This window comes from Emydura macquarii, unplaced genomic scaffold (genome assembly GCF_026122565.2).
Source record: "Emydura macquarii macquarii isolate MOO-44397 ecotype Brisbane River unplaced genomic scaffold, CSIRO-AGI_Emac_v2 contig_3080, whole genome shotgun sequence".
NCBI lineage: Eukaryota > Metazoa > Chordata > Testudines > Chelidae > Emydura > Emydura macquarii.
The window spans coordinates 643,007-665,109 of NW_027133217.1; the positions used below are offsets into that span (position 1 = coordinate 643,007).

Here is a 22,103-nt window from a genome sequence, read left to right on the forward strand (position 1 = left end):
CACGATGGGTGTGATTGGTTATACGCCGGCAGTGTGCTCAGCGCTGGGCAAAAGATGGCAGAGGATACTGACCGTCCCTGTCACAGGGAATTCTTTCAATCTAGGGGCTTGTCTTCACTTACCTCGGAGATTCGGCGGCAGTCGACCGGAGTTACGCAAGCTATGCAAAAAACTTGCGCAACTCCCGTCAATTTCTCTACTTCTGTTCTGTGCGCTGTCTTCACCGCACTGCGCTACGCTACTTGAGAAGGTGGTCTTAATACGTTGATTTCTGGATCGACCGAGCGGGTCTTCACTGACCGCTCAGTCGATCCAGAGAAGTTGATCTGATGGCGGCGAATTTGCCGCCATCAGTGAAGACATAACCTAAGGATATGATCCTGCCAAGCCTTTGGTATAGGAGTGGGCCTTACTTCCCATTAATGTCCCATTAATGTGGATCGTTCCTAGCTCTCATATAGTGCTTTTCATCCACAGAGCTCAAAGCACTTTACAAAGGCTGGTCAGTTTCATGATTCCCATTTCACAGATGGGGAAACTGAGGTTAAGTGAAATGAGCAAGGTCAGTCAGTGAGGAGGCAGAGCCCAGGTGCTGTGCCCTCTCTGTTGGACAAGGCTGGGGAGTTGCATCACAGTGCCACATATACCTAGGACCTCATTTCTTGGAAGGGACTAATCCTAGTACAAGCTCTGCCCACTAGACCATACTGCTTCTCTGGTTTGCAAAATGGCTCCCTGAGGGCCTGCTCTGAAGCCCGTTGAATGGAAAGACTCCCTTTGATCTCAATAGGCGTTAGATCAGGTCCTGTGTGGAAAGACTAAACGGGACAGGCCTGATTGTGCCCCCTTTCCTCACACTGATGAGCCCCTGCAAAAGCCTTTGCAGGATTGTGGCCTCCAGCTCAATTTTCCACCCCTCAGCAATCGCACTAAGCTCAATTGAATGACTCACATGTGTCAAGTTAGGCATTTAGCTGCGTTTGCAGGATCAGGGCCTTATTCATCTGAGCACTTCCCTGCATTGGCAGCTCCTGCAATTTTAGCATGAGTCGCATTCTATTTGAAGCGTCTCTTAAAGCCCCAAGCGGGGCTTTAGATCATGATACTGGAGAAGAATCTGAGCTTTACTTAAATAAAAAAGTATGTTTCTCATCCTTGTGGTAGCTGAGGTGAAGCCTGGAAATGTGAAACAAGCGTGACCAAAAGGCTCAGAAACCAGAAGGCTAATAGAAAGCAACCATCTTTTGTTGGTTTTTTAAAAATCTCATGATTTTTAAGCCAATCTCGTGATTTTGAGGCCTGGTGCATGACTTTTGTACACTTGGAACACGTAACGCTGATTTCCACTGAAATCAGTGGGGCCATTTGTGTGTAGGTTGCCATCCTTGTGAATCTGGGTTGCACAATCAGACCATACAGCTACAAACGTGGCTGGATGACCAGAAAGACCTAATGGGAATGTATTGCTTTTAATATATGGAATTAGGTGACTAACAGGGAGTGTAACTCGGTGGCCTAAGGGCCAGGCTACTGACTCTTAGACTCAGAAAAACTGCGTTCTGTTCCTGGCCTGCTAAATGGCTGTGGGCCACGTAACTTCATCTCTCAAGTTTCCCTATCCGTAAAACAGAGATAACGATTCTTATCTCTTCTAAAGCACTTTGAGATCGACAGAGGGAAAAATGCCTGGTGTTACTGATTTCAGTCTGAGTGGCTATCTTGCATTCCAAGCAAATATTGCCGTTGGTTGGTCTTTTTGCTAACTTCTTCAGATCGTGATCTAAGGAGGTAAATGTGGTGGGGACACATTTTTGAGACGGAAATATGACGTTCAAATTGATGGCTTGCCTTTAATGAAAACGAACTCATTCCAGGGATCATCTAGTTGGAAAGACTCTAACCATTTATTTTCTTCTCTTGTTAATGACCCCATGTATCCTTTGTATGAAATACTTTTGCCAAAATTCTCTGTTTCCTTTTGGTTTCCTAATTATGGATCAAGCTTGCTGAAGTTATTTCAAACAAACCAACCAAACGCTTTGCTGGAATTAAGTCATTTCTAGCAAACGTTTCCCTGATCTCAGGGTAAGGATGTTTTTGTTGTAAGCACAGAACTCATGAAGCCAGCCTATACTGCCCACAGGTTAAATTTTCAAACAAATGCCATCATGTTTGCTCCCTTTTGCTTGGGAGGCGCTTTCCATAAACACCCACAAAGCTACCTCTTTATCCTCCAGCAAATCACTCCTCAGAACTCTGATTTTTGGTGACGCCTATAAAAAAGGTTGACAGAGGTTAGGCTGCTAGTGCACTGATACAACTACCCACCATGCAGGGACCATCTTTTCGTTCTGTGTTTGTACAGCTCCTAGCGTAGTGGGGTCTTGGTCCATGAGCAGGGTTCCTAGGTGCTATGGTAATATCATCAAAAGGTGGATTCTCTGCCTAGCTCTGACACAGATATCCCATGTGATCTTGTGCAGAGCCAATTCTGTGTCTGTTTCCCCATCTGTAAAATTGCTGTGTGACGTTGGACCAGTCATTTGATGTTTTCTGTGCCTGTTTACACTCCTGTAGGGGAACTAAGGGCACGTCTACACTAGAAGCGCTACATCAGCACATCTGCATTGGTGCAGCTGCACTGCTGTAGCATGTCTGGTGAAGACACTCTCTGGGAGAGCGCTCTCCCATCAGCATAATTACTCCACTGCCACGAGAGGCAGAAGCTATGTCGGCGGGAGAGCGTCTCCTGCCAACATAGCACTGGTGTGCTTCGTTGGCAGTAACGTGCATTGCTCGGGGTAGGAGGTGTCTTTTTCACACCCCTGAGTGACGTAAGTTAGATCGACTTCAGGAGTATTGTAAACCTGCCCTAAGGCCCAGAGAGTAAAAATGACCTGCCTAAAGTCATGAAGGAAGTTGGGGGCAGTCAGGAATTGAACCTAGAGCTACTGCCCCAGTTCTTTAAGCACAAATGAAGTCCCTAGAGTTACACTGCTGTAAAACTCATCTGAGTGCAGAATCATGATCAGAGAAAACATTGCCAGCCTTCCCCCTTTGTGGTGACTTAGATTCTTGAAATTTGCTGTCATCTCTTCTGCTCTATGATGATGCCCTCTCATGCAAGAATAGCCGTCCTGTGCCACGGTGATCAGGCCTGCTTCACAGCAGGGACAGTGGCAAGGGTGCAAATAACACCTTTGCCTGTCTATGCTAGGGGTTTGCATTGGCACAGTTACTCTGGTCCCTGCTCACCAATGGCTGTATAAGGGCAATGCAGAAAATGCCCGAGTTAAAGGTGTATGTGTAATGTTCTCCAGCAATGTGAGTGGACAACTTAAGTTTGATGAAGTGGCATTTTTACACCTGTTTTGGACAAATGTAAATGTCTAGACAGTGAAGAATCAGGCCTTCTATGTTTCCCTCTGCTGGCTTCTCAGCCCTGCAGCAGCAGTCACGGAACAGGACATATGCAGAGCGTCTGGAGGAACGGATGTGAGCACAGCTGCAGTTCTTCTTCTTTTTGCTTTCCAGCTAGCCAGCACAGTTTGGGGATATTTTTTGTCCACCTGAGTCACAATTTCACACAGCATAGGCCATCCTGACAAGACCTGCATTAGGCCTGATCTACACTGGAAAGTTATATCGGTATAACTACGTTGGACAGGGTAGAATTTTATACCAATATAGTCATACCAATCCAATGCCCCTGGTGTGGATGCAGTTAAACCGGCATAAAGATCCCTTATGCTGATATAGCTTATTCCCCTTTCCATACAGGAATAGCTATGCTGGCATAAAGCACGATTATACCAAGATACCCTGTGTCCTCCTCACTAGATCATACTGCTATAACTATACCAGAATTGATCACACGATACAACTTAAGGCCTAAAAAAGTAACCTGAGAATGTTTATTAGAAAAGCCTCTTTCTTCTGCAAGTGGAGTTGCATGAGCTGAGGTCTGCGTGATAGCGGGGGTGAGACAGGCCAAAAGTTTCACAAGCAAATACAGTGTGACCAGTTGTAAGGGGCTGTTTGGAAAATCGCTGAGATGATGCTCATCCTCTCTCAGTTACCATAACAACATCTAGAGCCGTAAGGCAGCAAACTTCCTCAATCAGTGCATGAAAGCAAAATCTCTGACCTTGTGAGATCTGCTTGCTAGGCAATTCAATGCGAAGGGAGGACAGATCAGCGATAACTGGTTCTAGCTGGCACTTCTACATGCTTTACAGGCAGTGAGGGCTAGTGGAAGGAGTCGGAAGGTAGATGCTAAGAGTTGTAGAGTTCCAATCCCAGCTTTCTTGCTGAGTAGCTTTGGCCAATTTCCAAAAACCAAGGCAGGCACCTGTGGCAATTTGGGCCCCCATCCAGGGGCTCAGGTAGATTTCGGGTGACCAAGGGATTTTTTAAGGTGGGTTTTGGATGCATCCAAGTTGCCTGGGTACCCAGTGCTCTGTGGGATTTTCAAAAGGGCCCATGCAAATTCCTTGGGTGCTCAGGGCTAAGCAGAAACACCCACGTGGTGCACGGGAGCATCTGTAAATCAGCAGACTGAATATGCTAAGGAGGCTTGCACAGACACTGGTGAGCAGCATGAAGAAGGGCTATTTTCAGAAACCACAGGAGAATGGCCAAACCTATAGGGCTGGGGGCAGGTGCAGGCAACATGGGAAGTGACACAAAGAGCAAGGGTGGCAAGAGGAAACCAGCTACATGGGACCAGAATATCATCTATTAAAAACAAATGCCACCCTCCTTCTTCCCCCATGGAAGTGTTGGTGAGGAAGAGCTCAAGAGCCTCTCTGCCAATGCAGAGCAGAGGCAGCAAGCTCAACCTGTAACTCAGGAAGGAGCACCCACTCAGCCATGGTGTCCAGGGACAGATGTGTTCTCTAACCGGCTGCCGTCTTCCCTTGATCCCTTCAGAGGGAGGGGTGCGTGCACGATCTACAACACCCAGTGCCAGTGTCACCTACGTCTCCTCCTCTGTCCTCCCCTAACTCCCCCTACAAAAGCAATGCACAGATTGATGTCTAATTAGATTTTATTGCCGTGCAAGAAAAATACAAAATTTAAACAGTGGCAAATCACCGGCCCACGATCTTTGTTCTCGGCTCGATTTTCAGGTATTTTATACTCCATGGCAGCTGGAGAGAGAGAGCACCCCCTTGGGGAGTTTTGGAGCGCCTCCTACAGGTGATACGGAGGAAATCTACATTGCGGCGTCTCCCGCCCCGCCCCTTGTGCTATAGTGGGACCTGCATTATCTCATAGACCACGGTGAGGTTTTCTGCCGTCACCACCGCATACGGCCTATCGCTGGCGTGGATCTCTTGGTGCCTGTTGAGGCTTGATTTGCGGGTGAAGTTCTTCCCGCATTTGGTGCACACATGGGGCCTTTCCCCAGCATGGCTCAGCTGGTGCCTCTTCAGGTGCCCAATGGCATTGTAGCTCTCCCCGCACTCGGTGCATATGTACGGCCCCTCCCGCGTGTGGATCAGCTGGTGCCGCATGAGGTTGGCCTTCTGGCTGAAGCTCTTGCTGCACTGGGGACAGGTGTAGGGCTCCTCCCGGGTGTGGATTCTCTGGTGCGTGATCAGGGTGATCTTCTGCCGGAAGCCCTTCCCGCACTCACCGCACGTGAAGGGCCGCTCCCCCGTGTGGGTCCGGCGGTGCGTGATGAGCTGGGACTTGTCGATGAAGCTTTTCCCACAGTCGGTGCACTTAAAGGGCCGCTCCCCCGTGTGGATCCTCTGGTGGATGATGATGTTTGACTTCTGGGTGAAGCACTTGCCGCACTCGGTGCACTTGTACGGCCGCTCCCCCGTGTGGATCCTCTCATGCTGGGCTAGCTGGGACCTCACGAAGAAGCTCTTCTGGCACCGGCTGCACTTGAAGGGCCTCTCGTCCCGGTGGGTGCGCTGATGCTTGGTGAGGTTGCTTTTCTTGCTGAACTTCTTCCCGCACTCAGAGCAGGTGTGAGTCCACTTTCTCCTCAGGCCTTCCCTTGGGGCTGAGAGAGCTCCCTGGTGGCTTTCCTCGGCTGCGATGCCAGGGGATGGCTCTGCTCCTGTGATCCCTGTCTTGTACCTTACAAGAGCTCCTGTCAGATTTCCCTCACCCATGTGGGGTTCTTGTGCGGTTTGTCTCCTGAGAAGTCCCTGGTGGGCTCTGAGATCTCCTGTGGCTGTTGGATTTCCCTCACGCCTACTGGGTTCCTCGGGGCCCTGTCTCCTGTGTGTTCTCTGGTGGGCTGTGAGATTCCTCTTCTTTACAAAGCTTTTCCCGCATTTGGCACACTCATGTGCTCTCTCTCCTGGCTGCTTGGTACCCGTCAGGCTCCCTGTGGTGCTGCAGCTTTTCTCCTCTCCATCATGTCTGCAGTTCTGGGCTGTCAGATCTACCGTCTGATCAAAGCTTTCCCCATATTCGGTGCATGGCTCCAGTCTCTCTGGTGCATCTAGGTTAAGGATTTCCATTGCTCCCAGCTGCCCTCGTGGACCAGGCTGCTGGGCCGTTATGGAAGCTTCGTTTGCAAGGAATGAATGTGTCGCATTTGTTTCTGCTCTGGTTTTCTTCGTTCTTGGCTTTCTCCTGACTCATGATTTCTACCTCGCATCGGCGCGCTCCCACTTCTCCTTCCTCATTTTGTTTCCTGAGGGGGCTCCTGTTTTTAATCCGCTCCTCTGGATGCTTCTCCTTATTTTAAACCATTGGGCTTTCATCTGCTGGAAGAAAAATAAAATACAATCACACATTAGTTCAAAGGCTGACAGAAGAAAGTTCATAGTCGGGGCTGTTAATTTTGGAAAAAAATTTGGAATTACCCCAGCTAAATTGAAACCCAGGGGCAGAGGGGATTGTAATATAAATGTCAGAGCAGGGGACTGGTCTCAGGACTCCTGGGTTCTAGTCCCCTCTCTTCCACTGACTGACTTGTGACCTTGGCAGTTCATCTATGCTCAGGTTCACAGATGGGAAAGTCGACAACGCAGACAGGTAGGGTGGGAGGAGGAGACATCACTATCCCTCAGGGGCCGGCAGAGAACAGAGCCCCGAAGTTTAAAGGATGAAAGCCTGACCCCATTGACATTAATGGGGGGTTGGCTTCAATCGAGTCATGAGTCTCACAGCACATGTGTGGCAGAACTGGGAGCTGAGCCTAGAACCCCAGCCCATTTCCGTAATCACAGGTCCATATTCCTCTGCTATCCATGTATTCTCCCAGACATCAGTATTCACTAGTGAAGACAAAGTCCATGATTCTGAATCACTTCCATCAGCAGAAATCAGGAGTAACTCCAAAGAAGGCCCTGGAGTTACACTGGTGTGAAACTGATGTGAGTGCAGAATCAGCTACAGAGAAAGCAGCTTCTATTACCTTTGTCCTAGCCACCATCCTTCCCCCCGTTCCTTATTTCCATTCAAAGTCAGGATATTTTCCATCATTATTACAATAAAGCTTTGTCTTTTATTTCCTTTTCAGGTGTTGGGGCTGCTTATTTTCACGGCCTGTTTCCATCCTTTGCTGATCCAGCTCTGATCTGCTGAGAGCAGGACGTGACGTTGTAACAGACTCAGCATCATCCACTTCCTTTCCTCTCTCTCTAGCACAAACTCTTGTACACAGGGAAGCGTGCGACCAATTCCTCATGCCAAAAAGCATCTGTGCAATCTTCTTGGTTCACCCGTTTTAAATCGAATGCTTTGGAAATGTTTAAAGCCAAACTCAACAGATGGATTCGGCCCATTTGACTTTTAGGGACTCTTTGCACTGCGAAAAGAATTGGGCACTAGCCCATCTGTGTTTTAATGGAGGGGAAATAGGATTGACACGATTTGAAGGAAGAGTGTTTTAAGCGAGGCCGCGATCTGCCTTTGGATTAATGCAGTGTTCCCTAACACTGCAACAGAACCAAGAAATGCACGTTAGAACACTGATGCCTAGACCTGTGCTTCTTGCAGTGCAGATGGGTTCTTAAAGAGGACATCACATGGCCAACCCTTACGGTGTTTTGCGGCCACTTTGCACTTCACCTCTGGTGCACTCTGGGCCTCAAACCAGCGTAGCCAGACAAGGGAGGATGACCCCAACACATCCAGGCTGTGCCCTTCCATGCTCCCAGTATGGGGGCATGGCCAGAGGAAAGGGGCATGGCCTAGGTGCCTGGTTCCTTGGTGATTCCTGGCTGCATCTGGCCCCTAGGAACCATTGGCAGCTGCTGTAAGCTAGATTTGCACTGCACTGAATGCTTCTTGCGTCCTTTGCTCTTTACACACCAACAACACTATGAGCCACCACAGGGGCACAGGTGGGTCCCGAATAACTATTTTTACTGAACATGCCAGGCCTGGCTACGTACACAGTGCTGCTCGTCAGTTTTTAAGACCAAGAACCCACTCAGCACCACTAGTGAGTTCACACACAGCTTAAAAGGATTCTGTTCTGCTTTTACATGCTGCAGTGCTCCTTGGTCAGAGTAACATTTCTGGGTGAAGAGTTAGGACCCAGTCCTGCAAACATGCATGTGTAAAGCACGAAGGATTCTTTCTCCAAGAATCAGGCAGCACAGACAATACTGAAGAGGTTTATTCACGATACCGGGAAGTCTGATAAATCAGCTTCAACTTCCTGGTGTTACAGTGGTCAATTATATACCCTTTCTTATCGATTACATAGTATGTTTTACATTTTTTTTGTCTATTCACTACAAATACAGACACTGTCCCATCCGGAGAGAACAACAATGATAATGGTCATTACATACATGGAGAGACATTTTAATCACTCTACTTACATCAAGGGGCGCAGTCCTTACAGATAGGTGGAAGGTGAGACAGAAATTCTAAAAGCAAATGTGCTGTTCTCATTGGAATTGGAATCACTAAGAGCACATCTGGCTTCCTGAGTCATCGGATGCTTACACTAACCGTTGTCCTTGAGGATCAGGTATGCTCGTTAGCCATGTAAATGAGTTTTGACCTACAACTTGTTAGCTGAAAACAACCTCAAGCCTTACACATGCATGTGCTTAAATGTATTCCTCTGAGTAGCCCCCGTGATTTCAGGATTCAGCCCTGAAGGGGAAACTCTGACAGCTGCAGAAGAGAGCTAATGATAATGACACTCGGTAATAATTAATGAAGAATGAGGACAACTTAAAGCACAACGATGTATTGTGATCCCTGTATAAACACTGGTTCTTGCTTTAATATCCAACCATCTATAAAAACTTTGCCTCGATGACATTTTCACAGACATAACCATTGTACAGCCCTGATTCAGCAAAGCCCTTCAGCACATGCTAAACTTTCACGACTTGTTTACCTGGAGAAATTGACCAGCAGAGCTACAGCAGTATAATTATACCATTATAGCTACGTTGGTATAACCCCTCTTGTCGACAGCCCTATTCTGAAATAAAAGTGACTTTATTCTGGGATAATATACGTAATGATATTGCTATAGTGATTTCTCATGTAGATAAACCCTAAGCATGTTAGCAACCCTATAGAAGTCCATGGGAGTCCTGTACTTAAAGTTAAGCATATGCTTAAGTGCTTTTCTGGATTAGGGACCATATGAATTATCCAACAAATACGCATCACTAACAATAATACTTGGCATATTCAACTCACTGATAACCTAGTGCAGTGCAATGAACTTAAGACGGCAAGTTCAATAGTGTAAAAGAACATAACAGTGCTCAGTGCTGTCATCAGAGGGAAACTGCTCTGTCTCACCATCGGATAACTATTTGATGTTCTAAGAAAAATACACACATGTACACACAAACACAACCAGGATATGAGCTGCAACTCATGTCCTCATCAAGGCAGTTTCACGCAGTTTTTAAAATGAAACGCAAGATTATTTTCTTTGCCATGGAGCAACTTTGACATGTCAGATATTAAATAAAAGGACCTTAAAACATAAAAGATTTTGGTCCCATTCTGGTCACCAGCAAATATCCCTGTATATCTTGTAAATTTATCTACCATGAACCTATTGTCCTTGGGTTTAAAGAAACAAGCAGGTGGCACCCAAAAGAGTACATATTTGATTCTGATCATTAAACATCCAAAAGAGGGAAATTTAACATCAAGAATTTTAGAAATATAATATTAATTTGATCAGAAATTTTCAATAAATATTTCCATGTATCAAACAATCTTTCACTTTTCCTAGTTTATTCAGTCTCTAGTGATGAAACTTGGCCCATACACAGACACAAAAGACGTTCATTGATGATATCTTAGCTGTGGGAAAACATCCCCTTCAGGCATTTACCTTTTGTTCTCTAAGAATTAGCCAGCTGAGGATTTTTCAGTCAGAGGTAACTTGGCCGCTAATGCAATCCAGACCTCTCGCTTTTTGTCACACAGTCACAAACACACAGAGTTTCTACCCATCAGTTATTCTCCTCCAGATGTCTGCTGTGCTGAGTCACAGGAAGTCTGTGCCAATGCTCTAAAAGCTACCGGGGAAAGGGTAAAACACAAGTCAGAGAAACAAAGCCGGCAAATCAGGGAGAAAGGAAAGAGGCTGGAAAATGCTGGGGGATTTGTGAAACAGCTGGCATATGGGCAGATCATAGGAACACTGGCATTGTCTGCCCTCATCAGTTCTCCTGAGGATGCAATCAACTTTAGATAACCCTGGGCAATGCTGCATTAGATGCACAGCTCCTATTCTAGGGGATTTCCAGTGCCTTGCTGGGAGTTGTAGTCCTCCTTAGTAAGCAGCAAACAATATCTAATGTTTCTTTGTAAAATGAGGTGCCGATTTCAAATACAATTTCTTTGGTGGAAGATTTAGCATAACCTCCAGAGCTGCAGTTTCCCTGGCGCTGTAATTAAGGAGAATAAAGAGCAACTGCTGCAGAGCCTTAGGGAGATGATTTCCCCTGGAGGCCTTTCCCTGTATATAGGGGGCATGTGACAAGGCAGAGAGGCGGATGAGTCAGTCAGGCTGCATGTGTTTGACCTACACATTGACGATGCGCCGCGCTGTGTAGTAAACAAAGTCCTGTTCCGGCTACTTAATCATGATGACAAATTTTATCTTCCATCTTCTCCTTAATGCTTATGCTGCTGTGGCTGTTTGGGCCACCCAGTGTTTCATTAGGGAGGGCGGCAGGAAAGGTCATCCGAAACAATACAGCTCCCGCTTGGACTAAAATTCTTAGCTTGGGCCAGAACCTTTGTTCTTCTTCTTGTCAGCTTGGAAGGCAGAGCTGTCCAGCCAGCTGACAATCTATTGTGATCTGCAAATGTGGAGACACAATTTGCAGGCCTTTTGTGCATGCCGCGGTGTGCAGACCCCATCCCTCGCCAGACAGGAAGGAGTTAATGCTTTTGGCCTGGAAAAGGAGGCAGCTGGCTGCCATCAGTGCAAGGGGTATTCAGCGGGGTATTCAGCGTGGGGACTAGATAATGCAGGGGAGGGAGGCACTGCAGCAGAAATATGAACTAGCTGGGGAAGCCATAGGAGACAAGGCTTTGGGGCCAGTGCAGGGCAAGCCAAGGGCATTGAGGTGACCCAGGATAGAGAGATCAGCTGGAGGCTCTGGTGGGGAGAGCTGGTGGTGAATTCTGGAGGCTGCAAAGTCTTGGGGGAAGGGCTGAGAGGGACGGGGGGAGCCTGGATGCCAGGATGGAGAATGAATGCTTTTGGTTGACTTATATGGGGGTGGGACCATGAGAAGGGAGATGCTCATTTGACACGCAGCCACTGTGTGGGGGTTGGTTTCCTAAAGAAAGTGAAACTGAGGCACGGTAGTGGAGCCAGGCAGAGGGTACAGCAAAGCTGTCCCACGATGGCATAGATTCCTCATCTCCAAAATTTCAGTTGCCTGCCTGTAGACCAGATCCTGCACCTGGCGAAGTCACCGGGAGTTTAGCTTTTGACGCCACTGGGAGTAAGGTTCAGCTCTCCGGGGATTGGCAGAGAATTCAGTGGCAGTTTGTGTGTGTATGTGTGCATTTCTTAGATTTAGAATAGTTATACTTACTCTCCTTCTGACATCCCTCTGTCCTGTCCATGGGTCCTTCTCCTCTGTCAAGCTTGTTGCTGCTGCTATTCTTCTGCTTCTGCTGCTGCCAAGATCTCCTTCTGTGGTCACGATCACCCACACTCATTCAAGTCTATCAGCTCTCTGCCTTATATATGATTTGTCTGCCCTTATCTGATCCTTTCTGATTGGTTGCTTTCTTAATATCAATCAACAGCAACTTTCCCACCCAGGGGTGATATTATTTTTGACCAATCAATTGCCCAATATGCTAATTAGCTTTAGTAGTTTACTTCCTAGCCTGGAACTCCTTTGGATCCTCCTTCAAGATGATATCATTTTCAACCAATCAGCTATCCCATATGCTAATTAGAGTCACTTGTTTACTTCAAACTTTGGATCCTCCTTCTTCTTTACCGACTCCTCCCTGCAGGTATTAGGCGTGACCTTTATTTCACCCTCGCCTACCTTTCTGCTATTGGTCAATTTCTTAATATCTCCATTTTGCTTCTTTTTTTTTTTTTACTCTTAGTGATGACATCATCAGTCACCATTTTGCATTTCTACCTAAACTTACTCTAAACTATCATTACTACTTATCAGACGCTTTAGACTTAAAACTAACTCTATTGCTATTCATGCCTGCTTGTTATGATTCTGTCACCATCTGTGTTATTTAAATCAGAACAGATAAAAGCTATGATGTTTTTCTCCCCCTCTCTGCCCGCTTTTCAGCTGTGTGGCTAAATTCTGCTTCTCATTCTGGTCTCCTTAGCTGGACTAGAGCAGCTTTAAAAAGCTCTTGTGTCATCGTCAGCCCCCTGATCACTTTTGTTTGCCTTCTCTGGCCTCCCCACAGTTTGTAACTCTCTCTTTGAGGAAGGGAATGGCATGGGCCTAAAGAGGGAGTGCTGGTGGTAGTACATGCAGTCTGCCGAGCAGTAAATGTTTGGTTTTGGCCCTTGGGACCCAGTTCTGTGATCGAGTCCAGCTGGTCAGACTCTTGAACCCAGGAGGCTCTTTGTAGCCAAGTGGATCCAACTGCAAGGATCAGGCCCTTTGGTTTCAATACAGTGTACCCTGTGCTGGTGGAGTCTTATGAAATGGATATCATTGCAAGGTTGGCTTTAAATGAAATGCTAAATGTACGCTTCTCTGACAAGTAAGCAGCTCTGTAAAATTAGATTTAAAGTATGAGTAAAACACGCAAGCCTGCTACTTCGTCCCTACTAGATTTACGTCCGGTCATATCCCGAAAACCTTATAAAACTCCTAGAGAGACAAGTTGGGTGAGGTAATAGCTTTTATTGGACCAACTTTGGTTGGTGAAAGAGATGAGCTTTTGAGCATACACAGAGATCTTCTTCAGCTCAAAAGCTGGTCTCTTTCACCAACGTAAGTTGGTCCAATAAAAGTTGTTATCTCACCCACCTGGTCTGTCCTATCTTGGGACCGACACAGCCACAACAACCCTGCAAACTATCAAACTTCTAAGCTGGTGCTTGTGTATTAAACTCTCCAGGCACAGAATGCACACGTGCGTGCACACATGCAGATCATGCTGCAATGTTCACAGTAAAGACAAAACCAGATTTCAGGAACATGTCTTCAGACCGCTTCTGTCTTATTCTTAAAAAAAAAAAAAAAAAAAAAAAACCCAAAAAACAACATCACATGGGAGTGACGTTCTGGACTTCAATCCTCACTGAATGTGCAAACAAATGACCGGGCAGTTCATCTGAAAATAGCTTACCTGAGAAGGCATTTCACTATTGTCCTGAAATGACCCAGATTAGATCAATCAGCTGTAATTGGGGACCCAGGTCCGTCCAGCCCCTGTGCCCCTTTCCCGTCCCAGTTTGCCATGTAATGTAATGTCTGTTCTGCTGACACAGAGGAAGTTCTCTGGCAGGGCTGTAAAAGCTACTGGGGGAGGGGTGATGAAACAAAGGTCAGTGTGAAGTGAGAGGAGGAGGTGGGACGAGTGAGTTTGAAGAAGCTTAATCCGGCTTTCTGGGGAAGTGAGGGATCCGATCAGCACTGGCAACGGGGTGTGTGCAGGGCCCGAGCATCATTTTTTCGGGCCCAGTACAAACTTGTAACATGGGCTCCCTCCCCCACACATACCACAATCCCTCATCCCATACATACAATCGCATGAGCCAGGAACATTTTTTTCCTCATGGTAATGGAGGTTACAGCCTGGGCTGGGGTAAAGTGTACCCTTTTACCCTCCCCCATGTGGAAGATTTTGGAGCTACAGATTGAAAATGTGGGTGAGAGAGAGCTTAGGGCTGGTCAACAAACTTTCCCCTCAAGTTTGCTTTGGTTTTCATGTTCTTCTTTTTTTCAATGAAAAGTCAAAATTATACCGTGGGGGGAGAGCGGGAGAGCGTCATTTTCTAACCAGCTTTAATATACACGTGCACATGCATGCAATTTTCATCCTGTCCCTCCCTAAAGATACAGAATATGCATCATGTGCATAAAATACATGCACTAAAGGAATCTACAATTATTATTAATGTAATGAATTGTTCTGCCCATATAGGACTGCCTGGTGTGTGAGTTAGAGAAGATGGTGGAATATTTTTCGGTGTTTTAATTATTGTCCGTAAGGGAGTTCTCTCTCTCATCTCCTACCTTCCCTGACCTCGCTTTCTCAAACACACACGCCTTCTCTCTCTTTCAAAAGGGGCTGTTAATTCGGCTGGGATCTGAAAGAAACCCAGAGATATCTCCCTGCTCTTTTCCCTGCTTCCCTCACTTAGAATAGCTTTGCCCTCCCTATCCTGTCTAGATCCCCCCACCCTTCTCCATCCTAGGATTTTTAACTTTTGTCTTAGGGGGCTTTTGGTGGAGGTTGGGTTTACCACCTACAGTCACTTTCTGGTTCACCCTAGCCCCTCTGTTTAGATATTTTCGAAACCCCTTCCTTCTCCTCCCGTTTTCTGTGTTGACTCCTCTTTTCCCTGTCCTCTCCTGCATGTCTCTTCTTCCTGAGGTAACAAGGGTTGCCAACCCTCCAGGATTGTCCCGGCGTCTCCAGGAATGAAAGATGAATCATTAATTAAGGATTATGTTGTGTGATGAAAACTCCAGGAATACATCCAACCCGAACTGGCAGCACTACGCCTCTGCTGCTTATCTTTGCACACAACGCTTCTCCAAGAAGCATCAGTGTGAAACTGACATGCCCCCGTTCCTACTGAGCCACAAGGGGAGTGATCTGGACAAGAACCGCCCCAAAATATGACAGTCTGGCACCTTCACCCATGCCCAGGTCCCTGGGTACCTACTTGAGTGGCTATCAGGGCTTGACATTCATGCTGCTTTGGCTATGCTGCTGTTACTGAAGTGGTGATCACATCTCCTGGTTGCAGTGTAGAAATGCCCATGGTGGCTCCAGGTCTGCTTGTCTTATAACGCTAGGTATGTGTAAACCGATCGCTAGCCAACTCCATTGCTTAGCTGGAATTTCAATGTATTTGTAAAGTACCCAAAAAAATCAGTGAAAAGATTTAGGTAAGAGAATGCTGTGACCCCTCTCCTGCACGCCTTCTTGGATCTGTGGTGCATATCAAGAATGGCAGCTCCTCTTTGGTCTGAACTATGTATTTCTTTGGGTTCCCCCCCCCCCTCTTCTCCCGCAACCCCACCAGCATTATGCAATGCATATGATGTTTAACTGACACTTTTAACTAAAACCAAAGGTAGGGTTGGTGGGAGGGAGCAAACTCAGACATTAGAAGGGTCTGGCAGCTTTAGGCTTTCAGCAGAGATAGCATATCGATTGTCTAGAAGGAAACTTCCTGCCACTCCACAGCACAATTGATCCCCTTTGGGATCTGGGCAAAGGCGCCAGTTACGCCTATGTCCCGACAAGCAGAGTATCCAAAATCGGCAAAGTAGGATGCCTAAAATTAGGCACCTAAATCCATATTTAGGCAGCGCCAGGGAGCCTCCGTCATGGACCAGAACCTTGTTATGCTAGGCGCTGTACAAACACAGGACAAAATGATAGCTTACCTGCTATGTAAATGGGGACCTAAATCAGTGGGCTGATTCGCAGAGGTGCTGAGACCCTGCAACTCGCATGGGAGTTGAGGGGACTCAGCACCTCTGAACTTCAGGCCACTTTTTTAGGTACCCAAATGTGGATTTATTGCCTGATGTTGGGCACAGAAGTCTGAACATTTCCCCCAACGTTTCTATGCAGAGAGATGGGGCTAAGCTAGAAAGAGGGCTATGGACCCCCATGATCTGTAGGGCATTTAGGTGTCACATCTGGACTTTGAGCCTAAGACTGTTTCCATAGTAGTCCAGATTGGAACTCTGGAGCTGAATCTCGACCATGAGTTTCATTTCCAGCTTGAAGCACTGTGGCCTGAGCAATGTCAGTAACTCACCACGCAGGAGGGGAGATCCAGTTGCATGCCCTCCCTCTGAAGAAAGCCTGAACTTTGTGACTTGGGGGCATCTCTGATTTCAGTGTGCTGCTTTCGAAACAGATCTGGATTGGCGGAGGGGTTGGCTGGGTTTCCCTTTCCCACAGGATTTATCTTTCATTCTTTGTCTCATTCATTTTGTGTTTCTGCTCCCTCTCCTTATTTCTATAAATCTGTATGCCTAGTGCTTGCCGAGTTTGCAGATTCTGTCAAATGCTTCTATTGTGTTTTGGTGTTTAATCTTCATCCACTTTGCTGAGTGCCCAGTTCTGCTCACACACTCAATGGAAGCATGTATCGGAGGACAGAATCTGGCTCGTGTTATTCTGTAGGGGCAAGCTGAGCAGCACCGGTAAATAGCTCTGCCATCTTCCTCTTGTCCTCAGCATTATGAATAATCCAGAACCTTTCAAAAGGAATCTCCATAGGTGCTGAGCTCTCGCAGCTCCCAGTAACTTAATCAGGCATGCTGGAGTCACTGGAGCGCTCCACTGTGCTAGCTCCTCACACATTAATTCATATTCATTCTGTGTGTGTACTTATCTCATTCGGCTATTTTAGTCTCCATCCTCTCTCTGGTTTGTTGCATTCTAGTCTGATTCCTACCACAGAACTAATGGAACCTTCAAACTGATCTTCCGCTAAATATTGATGGGCAGATTTTCCAAAGTGCTTGATGCCAGCTGAACTCCACAGCCAGCGGGAGGCTGCCCATTGACTGTGACGGGACCGGAGTTTAGCTCAGCACGGAACACTTGTTTTCTAAGTCCTGCCTTCAACCGCTTGACAAGGCGCCCATCTTATTGATGTAAATATTCGCTGACCCAATTCCTCTCTCTTCTCGTTGGAGCTTAGTTGGAGAACCTAATGTGGAGGGGTTGGGAGAATCACTTCAAAACCAGCTCTTTTAAAGGGAGTCGGGATTTTCTCCTGTCACGGAGGGATTCCAAGATGGCAGCTACCAAGGAGTGTGACTAGGCAGGTAAAGTCCCACAGGGTGAAATGCGGAGGGCCCATCACCATTTTAAATGCATAGCTCAGAAGCTAAAATGTCAAATGTTTGGGATGAATCTCTGAAAGATTGGTACTTTTTAGGACTGTTAAGTATGCAGAAGAGTACAAGCAAAGAGAGAGGAGGAAGAAATGGCAGAGGCAGAGGAGGAATTCAAGAAGCTCTTAGTGTGCAGATGAATGGCCGCTTGCCTATGTGGCCCAATTCAGAAAAGCACTTAGGCATGGGGTGAACTTAAAGTGGAGCTGGTCAAACATTTTCAAAGGTTTGGTTTGTGTGCGTGTGCGTGTGCGTGTGTGTGTGTGTGTTTTGCAAAATGTGACCATTGAAATCAAACTTTTCTGCAGGAAAACATGAATGTTTTTCAATGAAACTTTTGGATGTTTCTGATGCGACATTTGAAAATGAATGGCAGTGTTTCGTTTCAAAATGTCCTGCATTCATGGGGCCTGTCCTGCCTGTGGGTCGGCACATGCCCAGTGCACACTGGTGCACGTGTACACCATTTTCCCCATCAAACTTTCCTCCAGCTCAATTGATGTCTTTTGAGGTCCAGCCCTTCCTGTGCTCAGCCAGCGATTTTTCCGGTGCACAGCTTAACCCTGAACATGAGTGACCTCCCCAGTCCCTGCTGTCCTTGCCGGCTGAGCCGTCTGGTGGGCTGCGAGTTATTCTGCAGCTGGTGCTCAGGACACACGTAGGAGTGCCCTGCTGGGTGATTCCTCCTATGACGGGGCTGAAGTTGCTCTCAGCGCTGCGGTCCAGACCCTCATCTCGCTGAACCCTCTGGGACATGCACTCCCTCCCACATGGAGGCTCACTTGCCGTCCATCAAGGCTTGCCGTCCAGCTCCTCTTCTACGTGGATTCTCGGCAGTGGCATAAGCGCTGGGTGGAGCCCAGTGCTGTTGATATACCTGGAAGTGTGTTGGCGCGGCCTCTCTTCCATGGGAGAACTCTGATGCACCTTCAGGGTCTTCGTATGCATGAAGCTTCCGCCGTACCTGGGGCACGTGTATCCTCTGGTGCATGGCCAGGGAGCCCTTCGCAAAGCGCTTACACTGGCTGGGGAATCTCCTCCATTGGACCGGCTGGTGCATCTTCGGGGTCGTCTTGTGCACAAAGTGCTCCCCACAGGCTTAGGGCCTCTGACCCATGTGGCTTCTCTGATGCCACCTGAAGTTCTCCTGCCAGATGAAGCTCTTCTGCACTGGGCGCAGACGAACAGCCACTCACCCGTGTAGCTCCTTCTGTGTGTGGCCACGTTCCTCTCAGAGCTGAAGCTCTTCCCTCAGTTGGTGCAGAGGCAGGGCCTCTCCCAGGAGTGGATCTTCTGGCAGGGGACCAGAGAGACCTTCTGGCTGAAGCTGCCCCTCTCATTCCAAGCACTTGCCCATCAGGTTCCTCTTCGTTCATGCCAGAAGAGGGAATCCTGGCTTTAGTTCAAAGGCTGGTGTCTGGCATGATCGCTACACAAGGATTTTCAAAAGCACTGGGCAATGGCCTTACTCTGCACCCCTCAGGGATGATGCGAGAACTCCCACAGACATCACCGGGAGCAGAGTGAGGCTGGCGCTGAAGGCTGTTGAAAATCCCGCCCCAAATCCTGGCCCTATCAGATTTTAGTATGGGAGGTCTTGACGCTTCTTGGGGCACCCAGGGTTTGTGAGTCACCTTGTTGTCACCTGCCTGCAGCGTAAGGGAGTCTTGCCTGTGTGAGCCTTGGTGTTAGCTCCCTATAACAACCGGCCTGTCAGCCACTCAGGCACTCTTCTCTGGGCGAAGCCAGCCCCGTCTTTGCCCTGCAGGTTGACAGGAGAGGCATCCCAGTCCCCAAGTCCCGTCAAAGTGTCCCCCCGTGGTGTCCAGCCCCTGGCCACTGGATACCCACAGAAATCCCAGCTCCTCTGTTCCCAAAGTGCAGCTCAATTCACCAGTTTTACCCTAGACCACCACGCCTGTATCACACACAGCACTTCAGTTCAATTATAGTAAAACACAAGGACATTTACTGAAGAAAGAACAGGGATTCAAATCCCAACAAGTGTGAGTGATGGAAATAAACGGTTATGTACAAAACAAAACCTCAAACGCTAACTAGTGCCTATGCTTATGAATAGTCTTGTTTCCCATCTAATAAAATAGGTTCTCACCCCAAAGTTCAATCTCTTGTAGCATTTGCTGGCCCCCAGGAGGTAGGGCCCAGTCTTCTATGATGCATCAAGGTACCTCCTCAGTGAATGGGTCTATAGTGTCTTCCTCCACCTCGTGATATACTGAATTAGTCTCGTCTTTATTCACAGGGGATCCCCTTACTGCCCTGTCCTTCCTTTTCGCCGCCAAATGGTTTCCATCTTTATAGTTTGCCTTTTCCATTGGCTCTTTTGCATTGGTACCGTGATGGACAATGGAGCAGTATATGACATAACTTGCTAGCTAGAGAAGAGTGACAACTCCCTCCGGCCGGAATGGGCCATTACCAAGACATACAATTCCCTGGTGACTGTCTTTCACTCCAAGACCATCAGGGCATCATTTTCAATGTAGTTACATTATTCCTTAAATATTACCACTACCCACATCTCGCAATGATTATGAGTATTGATAAGTCACAAGCTTTGAGTAGAGACCTCACATGCTACCCTTTGTGGATAAATACAGTGAAAGCGGTGTATTAGGTGAAGTGAGTTTATCAGGTCTGAGACAGGAGTTGCTTGTAAAGAACAGTGAACCCTCTGGCTGTTGGCACCAGTGGTAGATCCGAGAGGTGTCTGTCTTGGAGGACAAGGATCAAACACGGTCACCATCTGATGTCTATTCTGAGGCCTGATCAGGGCCTGGCTGATTTGAATCAAGTTCTCAGTAAACAGGAATCTACCTCTCTCTCTCTCCTTTCTCTCCCACCCACCTCTGGGCTATCGATCAGCTACTTTCCCACCACATTCAAAACCCATTAAAAATGTAAGAAGGGAAAATACTTTGAAAAGTCTGCGTGGGGGAGAGTGAGACTGTTTTTTAAATGTAGCCAGTTATGTACCATGCTCCATCGGGGCAATGGTAGTGCTGATGGCACTGCACCAGCCAGAATGGCATTTGGAGTGTTTATATCAAATGGTGTGTGACTAGCAGCATGGAGAACATTACACTCTGGATGTGGTGGTGATTCATGCCAGGAACGTATTCCTCCACTGGAGTCCTGGGGTTCTTGGAGTCTGGGATTTTCCAAGGAAATCAGGCACCATCATCTTAGAAAAAAGCAGGCATCTAAATATCTTCAACAACAAAAAATGTGAAGAAAGTAAAGCTAAGGAAAGGACAAAAGCTGGGTGCAGATAAATACCCAGGGGGTGAGTCATGAGGGCCATCACGTCTTCAGATGATCTGTATAAATACTGCTCAGGGTAGAGCTGCTTGTTTGGCTGATGGCTAGAGGAAGGAACTAGGATAGATGAACCAAGACTGTAGCTCCAATTCTACCATGCTGACTGGCTCTTTGACTATGGACGTGTTTTGTACCCTCTCTCTGTGGCGCAATTTATTTATCCATCTGGGAAATGGGCATAATAAATCCCTGCCTGTTGGGGAGCTTAATGCATTATTGGTAAAGGTCTAGACATGCAAAGCATTGTTGCATGTGGATTGCAAGCACTGTGGGGCAGGGACTGTCTTTTGGTTCTGTGTTTGGACAATGCTTAGCACAGTGGGGTCCTCATCCGTGACTGGGGCTCCTCAGCGCTCTGATAATACAAATAATAACTGATCGGGATCGCCCCTCCAATCCGCTTCCTTTTTTATATCCTCCAACATTCTAAAATCTGATTGCACGTAGACGTCATTCTGGTAGCGATTCTTAGTACGTTTTACTCATATGCTTTAACCAACTGGAAATAAGATGAGAATTTTTCTCAGGGAGGGTATTTAACCATTGGACCAAGGGCTGCAGTAATGTTGCCTTCCTTCGGAGTCTATAATCAAGATTGGATGGATGTCTCTCTGCAAGACACACTCTAGTTCAATCACAAATAGTTGGGCTCGGTGCAGGGACCACGGGGTGAAATTCTCTGGCTTGTTATGATGCGGTGTTCAGCCCACATTAGCCCTGGAGTGGTTAATATAGGTGAGAGAGACCAATTAGCCATTGGCTGCACCTGGAGGAGAGCTAGGACACAATGAGGCTTAATTGGGGATGAAGCTCACTGGGGCCGAACCAGGTGGGGCATCTATAAAGCCAGGGCATTGGTAACAGAGAAAGGCGCAAGGCGGGAGAGCTGGAGCCTGCACCAGGCAGTGTAGGAAGAAGCAGTAAGGGCTGGGAGAATAAAGCCCTGAGCTGTTGGGTGGAAGTCCCTGGATTGGAACGCAGTGCAGAGAGCGGGCCCAGGTTCATCTACAAGCCATGGCAGGAGTGGCACACTAAGGGCAGCCTATCTGGGGACTGCCGGGGACAGTTTGGAAGGAGACTTTGATAACACCCAAGAAGGGGGGGAACATCTGTGTGACTTGGCCGGTGGGGGAGCTAAGCCACAAAGAGGAAAGCACTGCAGCTCTGGGAATGTGAGAGGCGCCACGGAGCGAGCAAGTGGGATGACGGGCCGAGGAACCCCAGGAAGGGGCGTTTTACTCC

The 22,103-nt window shown here is 47.5% G+C and overlaps 1 protein-coding gene across 2 annotated transcripts; it reads right to left on the reverse strand.

Annotated features, from left to right (window-relative positions):
- Positions 1-5,043: 5,043 nt before the first annotated feature.
- Positions 5,044-12,119, reverse strand: LOC137141515 (zinc finger protein 418-like). 2 transcript variants are annotated; one of them, XM_067530402.1, is made up of 3 exons: positions 12,021-12,119; positions 10,298-10,484; positions 5,044-6,734 (listed from the first exon to the last, which is right to left on the reverse strand). In XM_067530402.1, exon 3 carries the CDS (start codon positions 6,483-6,485, stop codon positions 5,253-5,255), a length of 1,233 nt encoding a protein of 410 aa, XP_067386503.1. In that variant the 5' UTR covers positions 6,486-6,734; positions 10,298-10,484; positions 12,021-12,119; the 3' UTR covers positions 5,044-5,252. The 2 variants fall into 2 exon arrangements, with proteins under 2 accessions (XP_067386503.1, XP_067386504.1); XM_067530403.1 differs by lacking the exon at positions 10,298-10,484 and having other exon boundaries at positions 12,021-12,067.
- Positions 12,120-22,103: the final 9,984 nt, after the last annotated feature.